Source organism: Suricata suricatta, chromosome 16 (assembly GCF_006229205.1).
Source record: "Suricata suricatta isolate VVHF042 chromosome 16, meerkat_22Aug2017_6uvM2_HiC, whole genome shotgun sequence".
NCBI lineage: Eukaryota > Metazoa > Chordata > Mammalia > Carnivora > Herpestidae > Suricata > Suricata suricatta.
The window spans coordinates 51377920-51398615 of record NC_043715.1 but is presented as its reverse complement, the minus strand read 5'-3'; the positions used below and the strand labels follow the sequence as shown (position 1 = coordinate 51398615).

Sequence of the window (20696 nt, the reverse complement as noted above, 5' to 3'; positions counted from 1 at the left end):
CCTCCAGATGTCCCCAGCGCCTACTTCCTCATTCTGTCCACCACGGAGGCCCCCCGTGGCCACTCGGCTAACAGAGGATTGCCGTCCAGGGTGCTCCAGGAATGCCCTCAACACCTGCCGACGCCCAGAGCGTGACCTCTTCAAATGCCTGTCCCCACCTTCAGCCCACGGTCCCGCCACCAACTCCCAGCCACAATCTCCCCAATTCCTCCCCAAAATCCCCGTCACCCGCTTAGAGACACAGAGACAAGGCCCCAGCACTAGAATTTATTGCCTCCCTGGCAGCGGAGACATTTGGGGGCAGTGCCGGTGGGCGGGCGAGTCGGGGGGCCAGTGGGGTTGGGGGGTGTTTCTCTGTTGTGGGGTGTGAGGCTCAGATTCGGAGCAAAGAGGTCAGTGGAGGCTCCGGAAGGCTGAGCTTGGCACTGGGTCGGGGGGGGCCCTGGGTAGGGCTGGGGGGTTCTGCCAGCGAGAAATGGGTGGTCACTCACGCTTGGGGTCTGTGAGACCCTGGGGGTGGAGAGGGGCTGCAGTGTCTTGGAGAAGTTAGACCTGGTGGGTGCCTGAGCGCTCAGAGGGAGAGGGACACCCGGGTGTGGGTGGCCACACCCTGCAGGTCCAGATGGGAAGAGGGGGCCTGGCCACGGGGGCCCCTCCTCCGGTCATCCCATGGGGCACATAGTGGGCACACTGGGGCTCAGAGCTCATCATGGTGTCGCGTCAGGTCCTCGCCGTAGTTGGTGGCCTGGCTGCCCACGAACATGTTCCAGTTACTCAGGATCTCGGCCTTGCTCAGCCGCCCGTCCTGGAGGGAGGGTCAGAGGTCAGGGGGGAAGACCAGGGACCCTGCCTGGGAGACCCCTCTCTGGACCCCTGCTACGGCTCCCCAGCTTTCCGGCCCCCTCTCTCCGGCTCTCTGCTCCTCCCTTCCCCCAGCCCTCTCTGTCTCTCCCTTCCTCTTTCTCGGGACCGGACAGCCCCAGACGGCAGTCTGGTCTGGTCACTTCCGCAGGGCGGCCCCCTCCGCGCACCTTGTCGGTGTCGCTCTCGTGCAGCAAGTGGTTGGCCTCCACCAGCGGCTGGTCCTGGGCCGGGGGCAGCACCCAGTGGCCGACCTCGCTGCCGTCCAGCCGCCCGTCCTTGTTCAGGTCACGGAAGTCGCGGAACTGCTCCCGCTCCGTGCGCACCCAGGCCGGCTCCTCCTCCCCGGGCTCAGCCGAGTACAGGTCCGCTGGGGCGGGCGACAGCAGCGTCAGGCTGGTCGCCCGCTCCGTCCCGTCCCCGCCCCCTCCTGAGCCCCCTCCTGAGCGCGGGGACCCGGGACATCAATTTCTCTGGCCTGGTGCCCTCATATCAGTTTGAACCGGACTAAGGCAGCATGACTTGATCTGTCATTTCCCGGACTGTCAACCAGCCTGACCAGTACCCACGCAAAATGCCGCGTGCCGCCCTCAGAACCGCGCACCCGCTTCTAGAACCTCCCTCGAGGGGCGCCCTGCTGGCTCCGTTGGTTGAGCAGCGACTCTTCTGATTTTGGCGCAGGACACGACCCCAAGGTTCGTGAGTTCGAGCCCTGCGCTAGGATTCTCTGTCCCTTCTCTGCTCACTCTCTCTCTCCCCCCCAAAAAATAAATTAAAAAAAATTGTTTTTATTGTTAAAGAAAAAGATTGGGGGCACCCGGGCGGCTCAGTCGGTTAAGCGTCCAACTCTCAGTTTCAGCTCAAGTCATGATCTTTCCGCTCGTGGGTTCAAGCCCCGCACTGGGCTCAGGGCTGACAGCACAGAGCCTGCTTGGAATTCTCTCTCTCCCCCTCTCTCTGCTTGCCTTTCAAATAAATAAACTTAATACAACTTTTTTAAAGATTTTTTTTCTCACTCACTTGCACAAGCGTTCTCTCTCTCAAATAATAAAATAAAATAAAATAAAATAAAATAAAATAAAAAAATAAAAAGGACCTCCCTCAAGATTGCTGGAGCCTCTCGTTTGTCTCACTTGGTCTGGAAATGTGTGACACCCCCCCCCCAGGGGCCGGCTTCAGGGAAGTTGTCCTCAGATGGTCTGGGGACACATTCCAACCGGACAAGTCTAGTTAGACAAGATCATGACACATAGTACAGGATGCCTCCCTCCCCTCAGGGACCAGGCCAGGGAGCTGTCACAAGGATGTCACCAGAGATAGAACGGACATTGGACACTCGTCAGCCTTCTGGAACAGGGAGTGCAGGGAATTTTTTTTTTTAAAGGTCCTAAGTCCTTGTTTTTCGCAGGGAATGATGGAAAAGGTGAATGGGAGTTGTGTAGGCTTTTTTTTTTAAATTGTGGGGTAAAAATTAAAAATTCAAAAGATTAAAAACAAATTTAAAAATACAAATACAGGGGCACCTGGGTGACTCAGTCGATTAAGCATCCGACTTCGGCTCAGGTCATGATCTCAAGGTTCGTGAGTTCGAGCCCCACGTCATGCTCTGTGCGGACCGCTCAGAGCCTGGAGCCTGCTTTGGATTGTGTGTCTCCGTCTCTCTCTCTTTGCCTCCCTGCCCCTCTTCCACTCGCACTGTGTCTCTCTCTCTCAAAAATAAATAAACATTAAAAATAATAATAATAATAATGGGGCACCTGGGTGGCTCAGTTGGTTAAGCACCCGAGTCTTGATTTTGGCTCAGGTCATGATCTCATGTTCGTGGTTCCCCCCCCCGAACCCCCCGTCCAGCTCTGTGCTGACAGTGTGGAGCCTGCCTAGGATTCTCTCTCCCTCTCTCTCTGCCCCTCCTCTGCTCATGCTCTCTCTTTCTCTCTCAAAATAAATCAATAAACATTAAAAACAAAGTTACTCCGTATCCTACCCTGTACCCCCTTCCAGCCCCTGGCAACAAGTCATCTAATTCCTGTCTGTATGAATTTTCGTATCCTGAACATTTCATATAAATGGAGTCAGTCCATATTGTGGCCCTTTGTCTCTGGTTCGTTTCACTTAGCACAGTATTTTAATTTTTTTAATGTTTATTTAAATAATTTATTTTGAGAGAGCGTGAGAACAGGGGCAGGACAGAGGGAGAAGGAGCATCCCAAGCGGGCTCCCTGCCGTCACCCCAGAGCCCTATGCAGGGGCTCAAACTCGTGCAGCAGGAGATCCCGACCCGAGTGGAAATCAGGGCCCGTGGTGTCCGCTGAGTACTCCTCCTTCACGTTCTCCCCCGAACTATTCAACAGTCGTGACGTGACAGGCCTCTGGGGAGCCCGGGGGTCCTGCCCGTGTCTGTGACTCCAGAACCCCACAGGGCAGAGGGGCAGCCTAGGGGGTCCTGGGAGGGAGCCATGGGCCCGGACGCCTCCCCCCCACCCCCCATCAGGTATCTGTCCCTTCGGGCCTCAGCTTCCTCATCTGTGATATGGGGGAGAGGTGCCCACCTCCAAGGGGTGATGTGGTCATTCGTGAATGTACAAGGTATTAACCTCTTGGACCCGAGGCTGGCATGTGGTGACAGGGCACCAGCTTTTGTCATTAGTCAGCGATGATGCCGGAGGTCTTTCTTGTCAGAATAAAAAAGAAAAAAATACTATCCTCCTCAGAGATGTAAAAAAAAAAAAATTAATTATGATTAAATAAAAACGTTGGGCGCCCAGCTGGCTCAATCGGTAGAGCATGTGACTCTTGTTCTTAGGGTCGTGAGTGCAAGCCTCATGTTGGGTGTAGAGATTATAAATAAACAAACTTTTAAAAAATGTCTTGGGGCACCTGGGGGGCTCTGTCGGTTCACTGTCTCACTCTTGGTTTCGGCTCAGGTACTGATCCGATGGTCATGAGATCGAGCCCCGAGTCGGGCTCTGCAGTTACACAGCGGTGTGGAGCCCCGCTGGGAATCTCTCTCTGTACCCACCCCCCATCTCTGCCCCTCCCCCACGCATGCTCGTGCTCTCTCCCTTGCTCTCAAAATAAATAAACTTTGAGGAAAAAAGGAAAACGATGTCTTGCCTGAGGGTTTGTTCTATAAACACATTCCATAGAAAAACATGCTCAGGGCACCTGGGTGGCTTAGTTGGTTGAGCGTCTCACTCTTGACTTTGGCTCAGGTCATGATCTCATGGTTCGTGAGATCGAGCCCTGTATTGGGCTCCGCACTGACAGCACGGAGCCTGCCGGGGATTCCCTTTCCTGCTCTCTCTGCTTCTCTCCAACTCATGCACATGCTCTCTCTTTACCACTTCTCTCAGAATAAGTAAGTAAACTTAAATTTAAAAAAGGCCGGTGGCGGGGGGAGAGCGCCTGGGTGGCTCAGTTGGTTAAACATCCAACTTCGGCTCAGGTCATGATCTTGCCTTTCCCAAGTTTGAGCCCCACACTGGGCTCTGTGCTGACAGCTCAGAGCCCGGAGCCTGCTTCAGATTCTCTGTCTCCCTCTCTCTCTGCCCCTCCCCCACTCATGCTCTGTCTCTCTCTCTCAAAAATAAATAAACATTAAAAAGTATTTTTAAAAAGAGAAAAAGAAAACTGTTTTCAAACTTGTAAAATTACCCATGTTCAACAGCTTTCCCCTCAACTAAATTCTTTGCCCCTCGGGACGGCGTAGAGGCAGGGCCAAGGGGAAATTTGGGGGTGTCACAAGGCCCCCTCCCAATAGGAGACACGGCCTTTGCTGACCTCCCACCACCTGACTGTGCCGACACTCCAGACGCTCCAGGAAGGAGCCCGGTGTGGACATTCCCTGCTCCATCCTCAACCACGAGCATGCAGTAGGCATCCAATCAATGCTTCCTGGTCCTGGCACACAGAAGGCACTTGATAAATGCTTTTTTGGCCTGGCACATAGTAGGTGCTTGATAAAAACTGGCTAGGCTCAGCGTATACGTGTACTCAGTAAATGTCTGCTAGGCCTGATACACAGTGGGTGATCGAAAACTACGTTTGAGGCCCAGCACACAGCAGGTGCCTAAGAAATGTTTGGTGCCTACTTGAACCCAAGCAGTGGCCCCGCCCCCACTTCATAGGGCCATTGCCCTCCGGTGGGCGACATACACTGGGCTGTTCGGGAGAAGACAAGCGTCCTCAGGGAAGGTATCAGGTCCCACTCACCAATGTACTCCTCCACTTGGACGTAGCCATCTTTGTTCTTGTCCAGATCCTCCAAGGTTTCCTGGGGAGAGAGGCATTGGGTCAGGCTCCGGGGGAGGGCCGGTCCCCGGGCTTGGGGGGTGACATCCTCTCTGGGAATCTGGATCTGGCTGTGTGGCCGGGAATCAGGGCAGCACACGGTCTACCTGGCTGGGGTTCGGGCTGGCTTTCTGGGGTGCACTATGCTGCCAGCCCTACCTGGGTGGGGGCCGGGGGACCCGGATGTCCTATGACATACAGGACACACCAGGAGACGTGTCCTGCACCCGTTACACTCTTCTCCCAGCCGACAGCAGACACCGTCTGAGGGCAGAAGCCTCTTTCCACTTAGCAGAGCCCGGACCTTAGCTCCATTTTACATAAAAGCAGGACATAACTTGGGGGACTGTGTGACACACAACACCTCTCCTCTTCGCTTTTTTCCTCCTCTTCTTTTTTTTTAAGTTTCTTATTTATTTTTGAGAGACAGAGAGAGAGAACAAGCAGAGGAAGGGCAGTGAGAGAGAAAGAGAGATCCCAATCCCAAGCCGGCTCTGCAGCAGCGCAGAGCCCGATGCGGGACTCGAACTCAGGAAGAGCGAGATCATGACCCTAGCAGAAATCATGAGTAGGATGCTTAGCCCACTGAGCCACCCAGGTGTCCCTTTCTCCACTTCTTGAGCAAACACTTTTACATTCAAACTTACTCACTATAAGACGGCGCCGGGTTTGACACCCCACTATGTCTTCTAGCAAAGACAGCTCCAATAGTCTAGGATTGCCAGAAAAAAATATGGGATGCTCACATTCAACTTTCATATGAACAAGTAATAATTCTTTAGTATAAGTATCTCCCCACACGTTATTTGGAATATACTTATGCTATAGGACACAGTTACATTTGAATTTCAGATGGGGCGCCTGGGTGGCTCAGTTGGTTGAGCATCGGACTTCAGCTCAGGTCATGAACTCACATTTTGTGGGTTCGAGCCCCACATTGGGCTCTGTGCTGACAGCTCAGAGCCTGGAGCCTGCTTCAGATTGTGTCTCCCTCTCTCTCTGCCCCTCCCCTGCTCATGCTCTGGGTCTCACTCTCTCTCTCTCTCTCTCTCTCTTTCTGTCTCTCTCTCTCTCTCTCTCTCTCGCCAGCAGGAGCAGCCTCAAAATAGAAACTCCGTGGCGGGGGGCGGTTCCTGGGTTTCGGCTATGATTGGAGGTCTCCAAGGCATTTCTGGGGCATGTGTTTCCCTTAAATATTTTTCTAAGTTTTATTTATTTATTTTGAGAGAGACAGAGACAGTGCAGATGGGGAAGGGGCAGAGAGGGAGAGAGAGAAAGAGGGAGAGAGGGAGAGGCAGAGAGAATCCCAAGCAGGCTCCGCACTGCCTGCGCAGAGCCCCATATGGAACTCAAACTGATGAAACCGCGAGATCGTGACCTGAGCAGAAACCAGGAGTCAGACGCTTAACTGACTGAGCCTGGGGGATTTTCCTGATGGCAGACGGGGGCGGGGGGGAGAGCTAGACCCCAAATGTGAGCACAGAAAGGGGAAGGCAGGACCAGGAGAGATTGGACCCTGGGAGGCCAGGAGTCCGGCAAGGAGGAGGGTGGCCTCCATTGATGTTTGTAGCCTAGGTACCCTGGGGAAGGCGCTGGAGGGCCAGGCGACTGGCACTGTTAGGCTGGCCTGATATCAAAACCCTGGGTCTGGGGGCGGGAGGGGAATGGGACGCAGGCTCCTCGGGGCCCCCACTCACAGCAATCACGATGTCCCGCATGTGAGGGAATTCCTCGGGGTGCAAGAAGGCGGTCAGCTCCTCCCGAGTGGCCATGGAGTCCCCGTCCTGGTCCGCCACCCGGAAACGCCGCTCATCGCGAGCCAGCATCTTCTTGTAGGTTTCGGCGTCCTCCACGTCGTGAAACTCTTCACCTGGGGCAGGAAGGGGGATATTGCGGTCAGGTGTGTTTTACGGGAGGGAACACAAGGCAGAGGGAAAAGACAAAGGGATCCAACTCAGTGGCGTCAGAGCAGGAAGACGTCACAGAACCCGGAACAATTAAGATATATTTATTACTTGCATATATTAGCTACCTTGCCGTGAGAACTTATGCTAAACTCTTTACAAATTTGCATTTAATCCGCCCCCCTCCACACACAAGTAAAGGGAACTCTTTTATTTATTCTCACTTTATGAAGGAGAAAATAGATTCCCACCAAGAGGAAATAACCGGCCCAAAGTCATAGGGCCAGAAAAGATGAACTTCGAGTTGACACTGGCCCTTGGAGCCCCAAGGTCACCCTCTGGTGCAGTAGGTCATACTGACTCGGGTTACAGGACAGAGAGGAGAGGAAGGGTATTTTCAACAAAGGGAACAGTATGAGCAGAATGTGGAGATTTGAAGAGCTTGGTGAGTTCAGGGAAACTGAGGAAGAGCCACAGGGCTGGCCCGAAAATGTGGAAAAAGAAAGCCAGAGCGTTGAGTCGGGCTGGGCTGTTTCTGGGAATCTGCTTTGGAGGCTCTGAGAAGCCATGAGGAGCTGTGAGCAGGGGAAGGTCAGGGTCAGCTCTGGCTGTGGAGAGACCCCCCTCTGGGGTTTGTATGAGGGACAGGCTGGAGGAGGAGTGTGAAGTGAGGGTTCAGGAGGGAGAACAGGAGCTGTGGGGGTCACAGGGCTGGGGCATGGAGACAGACAGGAACATTCACCATGTCCCCAGACAGCCAGGGGACAGGATAAATGGATTTGGGGTTCTCAGGATGAGAGGTCGGATATCAATGGTCAGGATGACAGAGCGTGGGACGTGGATGTCCCTGGTCGAGGATCCCCAGTGGCGGGGTTCTAGAGGTCGTGGATGCGACCGTCAGAAGCCAGAGAACAGAGACTGGGGGTCTCAGGGTGATGGGGTTCTAGAAGTGGGTAGACTCTGCTCAAGGTTTAGAAGTCAAAGATTAGGGATTCTGTTTGATAGGCTAAAGGTTCTCAGGATGAGGCTGTCAAAGAGGTCAAGGTCACGACGTGTGTGGGGAGCGGGAGTCAAGGGGGTCTCGCCGCATACCGGGCTCGTAGTGGCCATAGGTGGCGTTGCGCAGCTCCTCCCAACCCACACGCCCGTCGCGGTTCGTGTCGTACGTGTTCCAGGCCGCGCTCACCGAGTCCCGTATGTGCCGCTGCTGCGTGTGCGCGATCCAAGCGCGGAGCTCGGCCAGCGACACCCAGCCGTCCCCATCCCCTGCGCGGTCCATGCGGTCCACTATTCGCCTGCGAGTCCGGACGGGGCACAAGTCAGTCCCGGACTCCGCCCACCCAGGAGTCCCGCCCGCGCCCAGGCCCCGCCCCTCAAGCAGGGCCACGCCCCCACTCGACACACCCCTCAGATCGCGGTGACCGCGCGGTCCCAGAGCTGCCCTCACAGGGAGGGGAGGCACGTGTCAATCCCGCCACGGCGCCCCGCGCGGGGCTTCGCCCCCTCAATCCAGGCTCCGCTCCCAGAGGCTCTACGACCTTTCCGAGACCCTGCGGGCCTACGGCTGGCGCCGCGGTCCTCCACAAGCCCGGGTTGGGAGAACGACCCACTGCAATCCAGGGTCACACCCTCCACTCTGACTCTGCCCCTGGACCCTCACTTGCCCCATCTGTTCGTCCGAGTTGGGGTGGGCTCAGGGAGCGAGGCCTCACACCGCCCCCCTCACCCGCAAGGCCCCTGTCCCAAGGCTCTCCCTGATCTCTGATGGCCACGGCCACAGACACAGCTGTCCTCTCGCCTTTTTAGGCCCTACGGGTCTTCTGGCCATCCCTGCCCCGCCCTCTCCCAGCCTTCCTGGCTCCATCGGCCCATTTCAGGTGCCTTTCCCTGCAGCGTCGCTCTGTGCTGCGTGTCTCACCTTTCCCTTAACTTTCCCAGACTGTGCCAGGCATTGCCCTAGGACCACCAGGCACTGCCTTGGGCAACCCGCCGGCTTGGCCTCCATCACTCCCTTCCTCGTGCTCCGGCCGGATCATGTGCACCTTGCCGTGGCCCCTGAAGGCCCTTCTTCACACACCTTGTCTCCAGCCACTGTGGTGGGATCCCAGGCCCCCACCCCCCGCCCCTAGCCACTCCCTGCCACCAGTCTGGGTAATTGCCCAACAGCTCACGGAGCCCACAGGGAGCCCTCCTCTCAGTCGCTGTCCTTTAGCCCTGCAACCCAGCCCTCAGGGTTGACTCCAAGATGGCCATGCCTCGGTCGCCACCTCCTCCCGCTCCGGGCTGTCTCTTCTGTGATCTTCTTGGGCTGGAGTCCCCAGGACTCACACCCTCCCTCACTGAGGTCCAAGCTGTTATTGAGAGCGTGGGCTCCATGCTCCCAAATAGTCTAGGTTCAAATCCTGCTACCTCTTCTTGCCGTCTGTGTGACCGTGGGCAAGTCATTTTAAACACACACACACATACACACACACACACAGACACACGCACACCTCTCTGTGCCTCATTGTAGCCCTCTGTAAAATGAGGGATAAAATACTAGAACCTACCCTACAGCCTGGTTGTGGGGACCACCTAAGTTAACCCTTGAAAAGCACTTAGAAATGTGCCAGGTACTGTAGTAAGGGCCATTCAAAATGCGTTAGCCTATCGGGGCCTTTCCTCCTCCAGCCCGCCTTCACGACCGCATCCACCCACAAACCCCAGCCGGGAGACCCCGTCACCACCACTGTCTCCACCCTGATCTGGTCACCACCGTCTCTGGTCTCCCATCTGGTCTACTCTAGTTGATTCCTCACTGGCTCCCTGCTTCTTGCCTCCTATAGTCTGTTCCCCCAAAAGTAACCAGATGGATTCTGCTGAAACCTAAGTCAGGTCAGGTCCTTCCTCTGCCTAGAGCCCTCCCTTGGCTGTCATCACACCCAGAGAAAAGCTGAAATCTTTTGCTATGGCCCGAAGGGCCCTTGGATCTTTGTTCTCTCTCTGCCATGACCTCCCACCTGTGCTCATGGGGTTCTAGCCACACTGGGCCTCACTGTTGCTCAAATATCAAGGCTGCTTCTGCCTCAGGGCCTTTGCATTTACATTCTGTCTGCCTGGAATGCTATTCCCCCATATACCCACATGGCTCAAATATTACCTTCTCACTAAGGCCTCCCTTGACCTCCCTGTTTAGAAAATCTGAATCCTCCCCTCCATCTCTTTCCTACCCCAGACGGGCTCGGCTTTCCTCTGGGCTGAGCTGGTCGAATTCCTTGGCCACTTCCCGTCCCAGGAAAGCTTCATGGTCGTACTGAAAGTTTCCGTGGGCGTCATCATGAGGGGCCTCGCTCAGTGGGGCCGCCTGGTGCACCCTCCCCTGGCCGTGAGGGCCTGCATCAGGGGATGGCTTGCCCTGGGTCCCACGCCTGAGCAGCAGCAGTAGCAGCAGAAGTGATGGACGCCACATCATCAGTCCCTAAGGAGTGGTGGAGGCTAGGAGTCAGGGGTCACAGGAAAAAGGATAGAGACAGGGCAGAAGAATGCGGGGGAGGCGGAGGGGATGGAGAGACGGAAGACAAGACAGAGAGATGATAGCCCCAAAGTTTAGGGCTCAAGAAGGGGAGCGGGGTTCTCGGAGGAAGGGACTGCATCTTGTGTGGGAGTCCCAGGCTGGTCCCAGAGCCCCTAGCGGGGGGTGTCAGGCGGGAGACGTGGCGCACTTCCCACGCCAAATATGGGATGGGGTCGTGGCCAGAGAGAAATCATGCAGGCTCTCAGGCGTCCTTTGCAGCCTGGACTCAATTCCTCGACCCAAGCGAACCCGAACCGCCCTCCCTGGACCGGAGACCCGCTCTCGCCTCCCTTTACCAGACAATCCAGCTTTGCTTCCCTCCACACGTTCCGCTCTGCCTTCTCCATAAAGATGCCCCATTTGGCGGCTCTCCAGCCAGGCCCCGCCTCCAGCAGCTCAGAGGCCCTCCCTCCGACCAATGGGCGTCCAGGAAGACCCCCAAAGGGCGGGGCCCGCGAAGTCCGGGAGGGCCGCGGACGCCCCACGCCACGTCCACAGAGAAGAGCGGGCCCCTTCCCAGCGCAGGCGGGGTGGGCGGAGCCGGAGAACTACATCTCCCGGCAGGCCTCGGACCGCCCTGCCCGACCACCCCCAGCTTTTCTATTTCAGAAGCCTCTTGGGAGAGGATTTGTTTTTTTCTTTTGGAAGTGGGAGACGTATTCATTTAAGTTTTGTTTTGTTGGGGCGCCTGGGTGGCTCAGTCGGTTAAGTGTCCGACTTCGGCTCCGGTCATGATCTCGTGGTTTGTGAGTTTGAGCCCCACATCGGGCTCTGTCCTGACCGCTCAGAGCCTGGAGCCTGCTTCAGATTGTCTCCCCCTCTCTCTGCCCCACCCACGCTCATGCTCTCTATCTCTGTTTCTCAATAATAAATAAACGTTAAAAAGTTTTGTTGCAAGTAGGCTCCATGCCCCATATGGAATCCGAACTCACCGCCGAAGACCAAGAGAGTCACGTGCTTCACCAACTGAGCCAGACAGACACCCCATGTTTGTTTATTAGTTTATGTATAGATGTAATCTGAACAGCCAAGGTGGGGCCCACACTCACCACCCTAAGTTCAAGAGTTTCATGCTATTCCAGCTGAGCCAGGCAGGCGACCCAGGAGACGTATTTTTATCTTTCCCTTTGTCAGCATGGTTAAGAAAGAAGGGAACCAAGGGGCCAGAGGAGGCATCCATTTCTCTCAAAGAGGAAACAATGTTTCTCTTCCGTTCCACCGAGGAGTCAGCTCAGACTCCAGCCAAGAATTCCTCAAAATGCCTGGCACAGGGCAGGCATTCAGTATCTGTGAGGCTTATGAATGAGGAAGACATGACTCGGTATAAAACTGGTATATTCCACGGGGGCCACATGTGGGCCTTAAGAGAGTTTGGAAGGCCAGGGCGATTTATTCCCCCACCCCTTCCATTCTCTTACCTCCCTGCCAAAAAGTTGAAATGATAAGAACACAATGATTTGGGCCCAAACTTGTGTTTATAAGTGGAGGTGGAGAAGAGCCATAATCATCAGGAGGGGAAACGGAGGCAGACCACAGGAGGAGAAATCCAGAAGGTCATCGGGCCCGGGACTCTTTCTGGAGGCTCAGAAATACCAGGATTCCAGGAGATCTCACAGCATAACAGGGGCCTGACTACATTAGCTGGTCGTAGCCAGGACGGGGTGGGAGGTGATCAGGCGGCTGCTGAGAATGCATTTATATCCTAAGAGTCAGCATCCTTGGGCAGGCCAGGAGTGGGCAGGAGGGCGCCTACATCGTCCCCACGGAGAGAGATCCAAGGGGCTGAGGAAAGAGGAAGAGGGGAGGTCATCAGAAGCTCTGAAATCCCCTGGGTTCCTGACTGCCCCTCCCCCACGTGTGTGTCTGTGTCCCTCTGTCTGTCTTTCCCAGGCTCTGTCTTACTTCACAGGTGTCTCTCCCGCTCCGTGTCTCCTCTTCCTCCCTCCAGGCCCCACCTCTCGGACTCTCTATTCCTTTCTGTATCTTTCCCGCCCGGACTGTGTCCCTCCGCCTCTCTTTTGGGGTTTCTGTCTCTGCCTCTGAGGCTCTTCCCTCGTCCTGCTCCAAACCTGGTAGCCCGTTTCTCATCCTCCTCCATAGCAGAGCTCCGCCTGCAGCCACTGCCGTGAGCAGTAAGAGGCCAATGACGATTCCAACCACTGGCACCGAGGATTTGGCTGGTGATTCTGCAGCCAGAGAATTATGTGAGATGCCGAAGGGACCCTCCAGCGCATCTGAGTCAGGACAGGGGGACCGGGGGTTCTCAGTCCCCCCTCCCCAGCCTCAGAGATCTCAGCACCAAGTCCTGGGGGAACGGGTGTGGGCAGAGCGAAAGCCAGCCAGCTGATGTTCTAGGTCTAGGCAGAACGCCCCCTCGTTGCCATGGGGACCTATCGAAGCAGGGGTGCATGCAATTCTGACTCAGAGAGGCAGGACGGGCACAGGGCAGCAGAAGGTCAAGTTCCTAGAGGGCTGGCAGTGGCTGAGCAATAAATGGCCAGTCTCGGTGACGACTGGCAGCAGCAGACAGCAAATGACCAGCCTAGCAGCGGCAGGAGGGATGGTGGTACACCTTCCGGAGGACTGTCCATAGTGGCTGGTGAGGGGCCGGACTCGTGAGTTGTGTCCAGCGGCAGCAGGATGGAAGCCAGATAGACTGGGGGAGGCCAAGCAAGACAAGACGTGGGGGGAGGGGCGGGGGGGGAGACTGGAAGTGTCATGGCGCAGCAGGCCCTCACCCAGCTCCACGGTCAGGGGCTGCGGCAGCCCTGCGTGCTGCACCAGGCAGCGGTAGTGGTGCTCATCGCCGCTTTTGACTGTCAATGAAGACCAGGCATAGAAGGAGCCGTCGCCGTTGGGGCCGAAGTCACCGGAGCCGGAGCCGGCCGCCAGCCCGTTGCGGAGGAAGCGCAGCTGCAGCTCCGGGGGGTAGAAGGAGAAGGCGCTGCAGGTGAGCACGGAGACGCCGGGGCCGCCCGGCCGGGCCTTCAGGCGCATGGACGGTGGCTCTGCGGACAAACGGGCAGAGGGACCTAAGCCTCAAGGCCCTGAGCCCCTGGGGCCGGACCTGGTGAGGGGCTTCATGGGGTCACAGCGAGGCCTGCATTCCTTGCGCTACGCCAAGCACGTCCCACCAGCGGCCCTGCCCTGTGCTGAGCTTGGAGAATCCAGTAGTGAAAGAAGGGACCTTCCTTGGGGGGGATAGAGAGCCATGCTATCCACCGTGAAGGTATCCCCCTCTCGTCCATTCCTTCCTACACTGGACACACACACAACAGAACATCAGTTAGTGCCAGACCGTCTTCCAGGCACTGCGGACACAGGGACACAGCAGTGAACAGGCACACAAAAGCCCTTGTCTTGCGGAGCTCACGTTCTAAGGAGGGGAGACAGGCCAATATCTGTGTACAAATGAATGAAGGGGAAATAGGCTGTGAAAGTGCTGTGATGAGAGACAGTAAGGCAGATCCTAACATCATTAAAAGATAGTAAGAGGGTATTATGTAAAATGTCACACCAGCGCATTTGAAATTTAAATGAGGGGCGCCTGCAGGGCTCAGTCCGTTAAGCGGTTAAGCGTCAGACTTCAGCTCAGGTCATGATCTCACGGTTCGTGGGTTCGAGCCCCGCATCGGGCTGTGTGCTGACAGCTCGGAGCCTGGAGCCTGCTTTGGATTCTGTGTCTCCCTCTCTCTCTGCCCCTCCCCTCCTCACGCTCTGTTTCTCTCTGTCTCAATAATAAATAAATATAAAAAAAAGAAAAAAGAAATGTAAATGAGCTGGTGGCTCAGTCGGTTAAGCGTCCGACTCTTTAAAAAAATTTTTTATGTTTATTTATTATTGGGACAGAGAGAAACAGAGCATGAGTGGGGGAGGCACAGAGAGAGAGAGAGACACACAGAATCCGAAGCAGGCTCCAGACTCCAAGCTGTCAGCACAGAGCCCAACGCGGGACTTGGACCCACGAAATGCGAGATCATGACCTAAGCTGAAGTCAGCTGCTTAACCAACTGAGCCACCCAGGTGCCCCAAGTGTCTGACTCTTAATTTTGACTCAGGTAGTGATCTTGTGGTTTGTGAGATCGAGCCCTGCCTGGGCCTCTGCACTGATGCATGGAGCCTGTTTAGGATCTTTTCTCCCTCTCTCTCTGCCCCTCTCCTGCTCTCTCTCTCTCCCTCAAAATAAATAAACTTAAAAAAGTTTTTTTTTAAGTTGTTAACAAAATAAATGAACTGGACAAATTCCTAGGAAAGACAACCTTCCAAAACTGACACAAGAAGAAATAAAAAATTTAAGGAGTCCTATAATGATTTCACAAATTTAATCCATAATTTAAACTTTTCAACAATAAATTTCCAGGTCCAGGTGACATCATTAGTGAATTCTTCAAAAATACCAAGAAGCAGATCTACATCTAATTTTTTTAAGTTTACTTCTTTATTTGGAGAGAGAGAGTGCACATGTGTGTGAGCAGGGGAGGGGTGGAGAGAGAGAGGGAGAGAGGGAGAATCTCAAGCAGGCTCCCTGCTGTCAGTGCAGAGCCCCAACGCAGGGCTCAATCTCACGAACTGTGAGATCATGACCTGAGCCAAAATCAAGAGTCAGACACTTAACTGACTGAGCTACCCAGACGCCCCAGATTCACATCTAATTTAGGAAAAGGGCTCTACTTCAATTCAGTGGGGGAGACAGGATGACCGTGATCTTGCAACAAATTATGCTGAGTCAACTGAGGGACAATTGAAACTTGACCCCTTGCCTCACACCATTACATGTAATCAACTCAAGATGTATCATACAGCTATATATGAAAACTACTGATCAGCCAAGCTTCTAGAAAAGATAGAAGAATACCTTCATAACTTGGGATAGGAAAGATTTCCTAAAGAGAACACACATAAGAGCTGTAGGTAAAAGATGGACGAGTTGATCATTATAAAAAGAACTTCCGGCGGGACGCCTGGGCGGCTCAGTCGGTTAAGCGTCCGGCTTTGGCTCAAGTCATGATCTCACGGTTCGTGGGTTTGAGCCCCGCATTGGGCTCTGTGCTGACCACTAGCTCAGAGCCTGGAGCCTGTCTTCAGATTCTGTGTCTCCCTCTCTCTCTGACCCTCCCCTGCTCGAAATGTCTCTCTCTGTCTCTCAAAAATAAATAAAGAAAAAAAAATTTTTTAAAATTAAGAACTTCCGTTCATCAAAAGGTTTCGTCAAGAGAATGAAAAGGCAAGCTCCACACCAGCAGATGTTATTTCCAACAGAACCATCTGACATACCCAAAGGACTCATGCTCAGAATATCTTAAGAATTCTAATAAGAAAACAAGATAAAAAAATTCCAATGTAAAATTGAGCAAACTGCTCAAAACAGCCACTCCAAAAGAGCAGACACCCAATTGGCCAATAATGTGAAAAAGTATACTCACCATCACTAGCCATCACCTCATATATCTGATTTATCGGGTTGTATCTGATATGTAGAGACAGAGATATCGATATATTTGTTTAGTAGGCTTCATATCCAGCAAGGAGCCCAACACGGGGCTTGAACTCGTGCCCCTGAGATCAAGACCTGAGCTGAAATCAAGAGTTGGGACACTCAGCCGACTGAGCCACCCCAGTCTGATTTTATCTAATTCTGCCGAATCACGTATATGATTCTCATTTGCCATCAGAAACGTGAAAACCACACCACAATAAGATTCCACCACACACCGGCCAGAATGGTTACAATGAAAGACAGGCAATAGCAAATTCCAGCAAGTCGGTGAAGCAACTGGAATTCTCGTACGTAGCTGGTGGGATTATAGAACTGGATCAACCTCTTTGAGAAAATGTTCAGCACCACCTATTAACCTAATCTGATGCCTACACGATGATGCACCCATTCCGTGCGTGCCTGGGTATTGAGTCAAAATAAATGGAAACGTACATTCCTATCATAATGTGTATGTAAGAGGGACGCCTGGGGGGCTCAATCAGTTGAGCATCTGACTCTTGATTTTGGCTCATGATCCCCAGGTTGTGGGGTGGAGCCCAGCGCTGGGCTCCACAGAGAGCGTGGAACCCGCTTGGGATTCTCTCTCTCTCTCTCTCTCTCCCTCTCTCTCTGTCCCTACTCTCCTCACACTGTCTCTGTCACTCTCCAAATAAATAAATGAACTTAAAAAAATTAAGAACGAGGGGCGCCTGGGTGGCTCAGTCGGCTGAGCGTCCAACTTCAGCTCAGGTTATGATCTCACTGCTTGTGGGTTCGAGCCCCACATCAGGCTCTGTGCTGACAGCTCGGAGCCTGGAGCCTGCTTCGGATTCTGTGTCTCCCTCTCTCTCTGCCCCTCCTCTGCTCACGCTCTGTCTCTCTCTCTCTCTCCTTCAAAAATAAATAAACATTAAAAAAAATGAAGAACGACACGTACAAGAATGCTCATTACAGCTTCGTTCATAACAGGCCCAAACTGGAAAGACGCCATTTGTTGATAAACTGTGGAACAGGCCACACAGTGTCACACTACTCACCAACAAAAAGCCACGAGCTATTGATGCACAGCCACACAGAGGGGTCGCATGACACACACACTCGAGTGACAGAAGCCAGACACATGAGGGCACACGCTCACGGCCATCAAAACCACGCAATGCTACCCTTGGGAGGTATGGGATGGGAGAGGACTCAAAGAAGCCTTCTGGGTGCTGGGAATGCTCTAGATCTTGGTTCGCAGGCACATGGGCATCTGCAAAGCTTAATCGAGCCATGTACGTCAGGTAGATAAGCTACACCTCAATAAAAAAGAAAAAACCACTATAGTGAAGGGTTGGACACTATAGCGATCGAGTGGACAAAACAACGGCATGGCGGACAGTCATGGGGGTGGTATGGGCACACACTTTAACCTGGGTGACAGGGCCCTGCTGAAGGAGCTGACATCCCGGATTAAACCAAAAGCATGAGAAGGACCCAGTCATGGCAGGATCCCAAGGAAGAGAAGTGCAAGCGGAGGGAACAGCAGGTGCAAAGGGCCTGAGGAGGAAAAGAACCTGACATCTGGAGGAAGGGGAGAGAAGGCCACCGCGGTTGGGGTGCTGTGAAATTACAAGGGTGGGGAGCAGCCGGACCCAGCTACCTGCGGAGACTGGAGGCCACGGAGTAGAGGCTGGATTTTCATGTAAGACTAGAGAAACGTTAATGGACAGTTTTAAGCAGCGGCAGGCTAGGAGCCCACTGATGTTCTAAAACATTCCTCTGAGGGCACCTGGGTAGCTCCGTCCGTTGAGCATCTGACTCTTGATTTTGGCTCAGGTCATGATCTCAAGGTTTGTGATTGGAGCCCTGCGCTGGGCTCTGTGCCAACAGCGCGGAGCCAGCTTGGGATTCTCTGTCTCCCTCTCTCTCTGCCCCTCCCCTGCTCGGTCTACACGGAGGGATGTGGGGATTGCACTATAGGGACACCGACGACAAAAGAGCTCTAATTCCAGCCCTTGAGGATTCCCCGGACATGCGCAGAAGTGTGTTTGTGCCCTCATGGGGGTCACACAAGGCATCGTTCAAGTCCAAAGGAAGCAAGTGTCGAGCCTCCTAGGCCACAGGACCAGAGGGACTTGAAGGGCAATGACAAAGGTCGACCAGATGGAGAGACGTGAAGCCAAGGAGGACGCACGCCTCTGCCACTTAGGGCCTCGGGGCCCGGCCGAGGAGCCCGAGCTGTGGCCAGAGGTCTCTGAGGACCAGCGGAGGGGCTGTGTGCGGGCGAGGAGTAGGGGGCAGCACTGAGTGCAGAAAGACCCTCTGGGCCACACGCGGGAGAGCTGCAGTGGGCAGACTGGAGGCCAGGAGGCCAGGGAAGAGGCTGGGGGAGGAAGGGGAGGCCGGAGGTGAGGGCGTGGGCTGGAGAGCTTGTGGGGGTCAAGGACGCCTGAGGAGGTTGCTCACCCTTCCACTCCAGGTTGCCGCGGCCTCGCTCCAGGTGCCCCAGCAGCCGCTGCGGACACGAGTTGAGCAGGAAGGTCCTCTCCTTGCTGACCGCTCCGGCCTGCTGCATCCACCTCTTACTGATGGTCTCAGTCTCAGGCCACTCCCCATTCCAGGTGCCCAGCTTGGGGTCAAAATCCATGAAATCCTCACCGTTCAGAGCAAACTTGGCCACGGGCACCGAGGAGTTGTCAGGGCCCAATTCACAGCCCAACAGGCCCTGCAGGGTGTAAGGACCTGGGGTGCCCAAATACAGGTTAGCAGGACACAGGAGCAGGGGCCCCAGACCCTCCTCCTCCAGACCCATGAGTCCAGACCCCCAGCCCCCTCCTCCCTAAGACCCTGGAGTCCTGGCCCCCAGCCCTTCCTCCCTCAGACCCAGGAGTTTTGGCCCCCAGGCCCCCCCTCTCTGAGACCCAGGGATCCAGCATCCAGTCTCTCCTCCCTCAGACCCAGAGGTCCTGGCCCCCAACCCCTCCTCCCTCAGACCCTGGAGTCCAGACTCCCAGCCCCTCCTCCCTCAGACCCAGGAGTCCAGGCCCCCAGCCCCTTCTCCCTCAGACCCAGGAGTCCAGGCTCCCAACCCCCGCCACCCTCAGACTCGGGGTCCTGGTCTCACCTCCTTCCCCCAAGGCTTTGAGAGCTTCGAGAAAGAGTTCCTGCTTGTTCCTCAGGTCTGTTGTCTCCTTCTCCCAATACCAGGACACCTGGTTTTCCCAGACCCAAGCCCCGCACGGCTCGGCCTGCGCCCGTAGGTTATTGTAGCTCAGGTACTGCTGTGGCCCAAGCCAGCCTGACGCCCAGAAGGCAGGAGTCCCGGGGGCAGGAGAGGACACGGCGGTGAGGTGGTACAGGAGGGAGAGGTGGCTCTCTGTGGGAGAGAAACAGGGGTGAGGAGAGCAGATGGGGCAGCAGGGAGGATCTAGACTGGGGGCGGGACAGATACCCTGAAAGAGAAGAGACTCAAGCCCAGAGAGGAAGGACAGACCAGGGAGGAGGGAGACAGCTGGGGGGAGGGGGTGGCCCCAGAGAGGGGCCGTGGTGAAGGCAGACTCAGAGAGAGGGAGACAGACTTGGTGGAAGGCAAATTCAGTGTGCAGGACAGATCCAGACCATGGAGGACGGATCCAGAACGTGAAGGACGGCCTCAGAAAGAGGAGGATAGGGGCGCCTGGGTGGCTCAAGTCATGATCTCACGGTTCCTGGGTTCGAGCCCCACATGGGGCTCTGTGCTGCAGCTTGGAGCCTAGAGCCTACTTGGCATTCTGTCTCCCTCTCTCTCTGTTACTTTCCCACTAGTACTGTTTCTCTCTCGCTCAAAAATAAATAAAGATTAAAAAAAGAAGAAGAGGATAGACGGGGAGGGAGACAGACTGGGGTGGGGAGTAGACCTAGAGGGAGGGACACAGCCGGGGAGGGGGGGTGACAGAGTCAGAGCGAAGCGAACAGGTGGCTCGAAAACAACAGCGACCGAGGGACGACGAAAAGTGATATGGTGACACGCGGGGAAGGAGGTCGCGCCCTGCCCCGGGGGAAGCGACTTCTCTTCCCTGTCCCCCTTCCCGGCCGGCGGCGCCTCCCTCGACCCGGCAGCCGCGGCCCCTCACCTGCGCGCAGGGTCGGCAGGAGGAAGAGCAGGAACCCGAGCCCCCAGGGCTGCGGCCGGGGGACCCCCATCCTGAGCGGGAGACCTGGGGCGGGAGGGGGCGCGTGACTGCTCCGGACCCCCGCCCCGCCCCTCCCTCCCCCCCCCAGCTCCCGAGGGGCTCGGCCACCACGCGCGCCCGCGCCTGTGGGCCCCGGGGCTCCGCGACCGAGGCTGGCCCCCGCGCCCTCCTCCTCGGCGAACTTTCACCCCTTAATTTGATCCTTTTGGGTTAATTAATTACAGAGCCTGGATAGGCTGAGAGTCCCGTCTGGGCGCTCGGCCCCGCCTCTTCCTCCTCCCTCAGACCCGGGAGTCCAAACCCCAGCCCCTCCTCCTCGGAATCGGGAATCCCGCCCCCCAGCCCCTCCTCCCTCAGACCCGAGAGTCCGGGTCCCCAGCCCCTCCTCTCTCAGACCCGAGAGTCCGCGTCCCCAGCCCCTCCTCTCTCAGACCCGAGAGTCCGCGTCCCCAGCCCCC

At 55.5% G+C, this 20696-nt stretch overlaps 2 protein-coding genes across 3 annotated transcripts in view; both read right to left on the bottom strand.

Moving 5' to 3' along the window:
* Positions 1 to 252: 252 nt before the first annotated feature.
* Positions 253 to 11102, bottom strand: RCN3 (reticulocalbin 3). The gene is made up of 7 exons (XM_029925108.1): positions 10905 to 11102; positions 10265 to 10512; positions 8148 to 8350; positions 6849 to 7021; positions 5074 to 5134; positions 1032 to 1231; positions 253 to 805 (listed from the first exon to the last, which is right to left on the bottom strand). The coding sequence occupies exons 1-7, from the start codon at positions 10953 to 10955 to the stop codon at positions 698 to 700; spliced, it is 1044 nt and encodes a 347-aa protein (XP_029780968.1). The 5' UTR covers positions 10956 to 11102; the 3' UTR covers positions 253 to 697.
* A 493-nt stretch (positions 11103 to 11595) lies between these two features.
* The window catches only part of FCGRT (Fc fragment of IgG receptor and transporter), a 9672-nt gene continuing 571 nt past the window's right edge, over positions 11596 to 20696 (bottom strand). For both annotated transcript variants that reach the window (XM_029925840.1, XM_029925841.1), the window contains exons 2-7: positions 20179 to 20262; positions 19191 to 19442; positions 18533 to 18808; positions 13347 to 13616; positions 12678 to 12794; positions 11596 to 12390 (exon numbers count right to left, since the gene is read on the bottom strand). In XM_029925840.1, the coding sequence (XP_029781700.1) occupies positions 12311 to 12390; positions 12678 to 12794; positions 13347 to 13616; positions 18533 to 18808; positions 19191 to 19442; positions 20179 to 20248 (1065 nt within the window). In that variant the 5' untranslated portion in view covers positions 20249 to 20262 and the 3' untranslated portion in view covers positions 11596 to 12310. The remainder of the gene's footprint in view (positions 12391 to 12677; positions 12795 to 13346; positions 13617 to 18532; positions 18809 to 19190; positions 19443 to 20178; positions 20263 to 20696) is intronic.

Excerpts from the sequence above, each read along its gene's own strand:
- RCN3 (XM_029925108.1), bottom strand. The coding sequence starts at position 10,955 with ATGGAGAAGGCAGAGCGGAACGTGTGGAGGGAAGCAAAGCTGGATTGT. Across the intron at positions 10,513-10,904 it reads AAGCAAAGCTGGATTGTCTG|GGACTGATGATGTGGCGTCC; the intron begins GTAAAGGGAGGC and ends ACCACTCCTTAG. Across the intron at positions 806-1,031 it reads ACGAGAGCGACACCGACAAG|GACGGGCGGCTGAGCAAGGC; the intron begins GTGCGCGGAGGG and ends CCCTCCCTCCAG.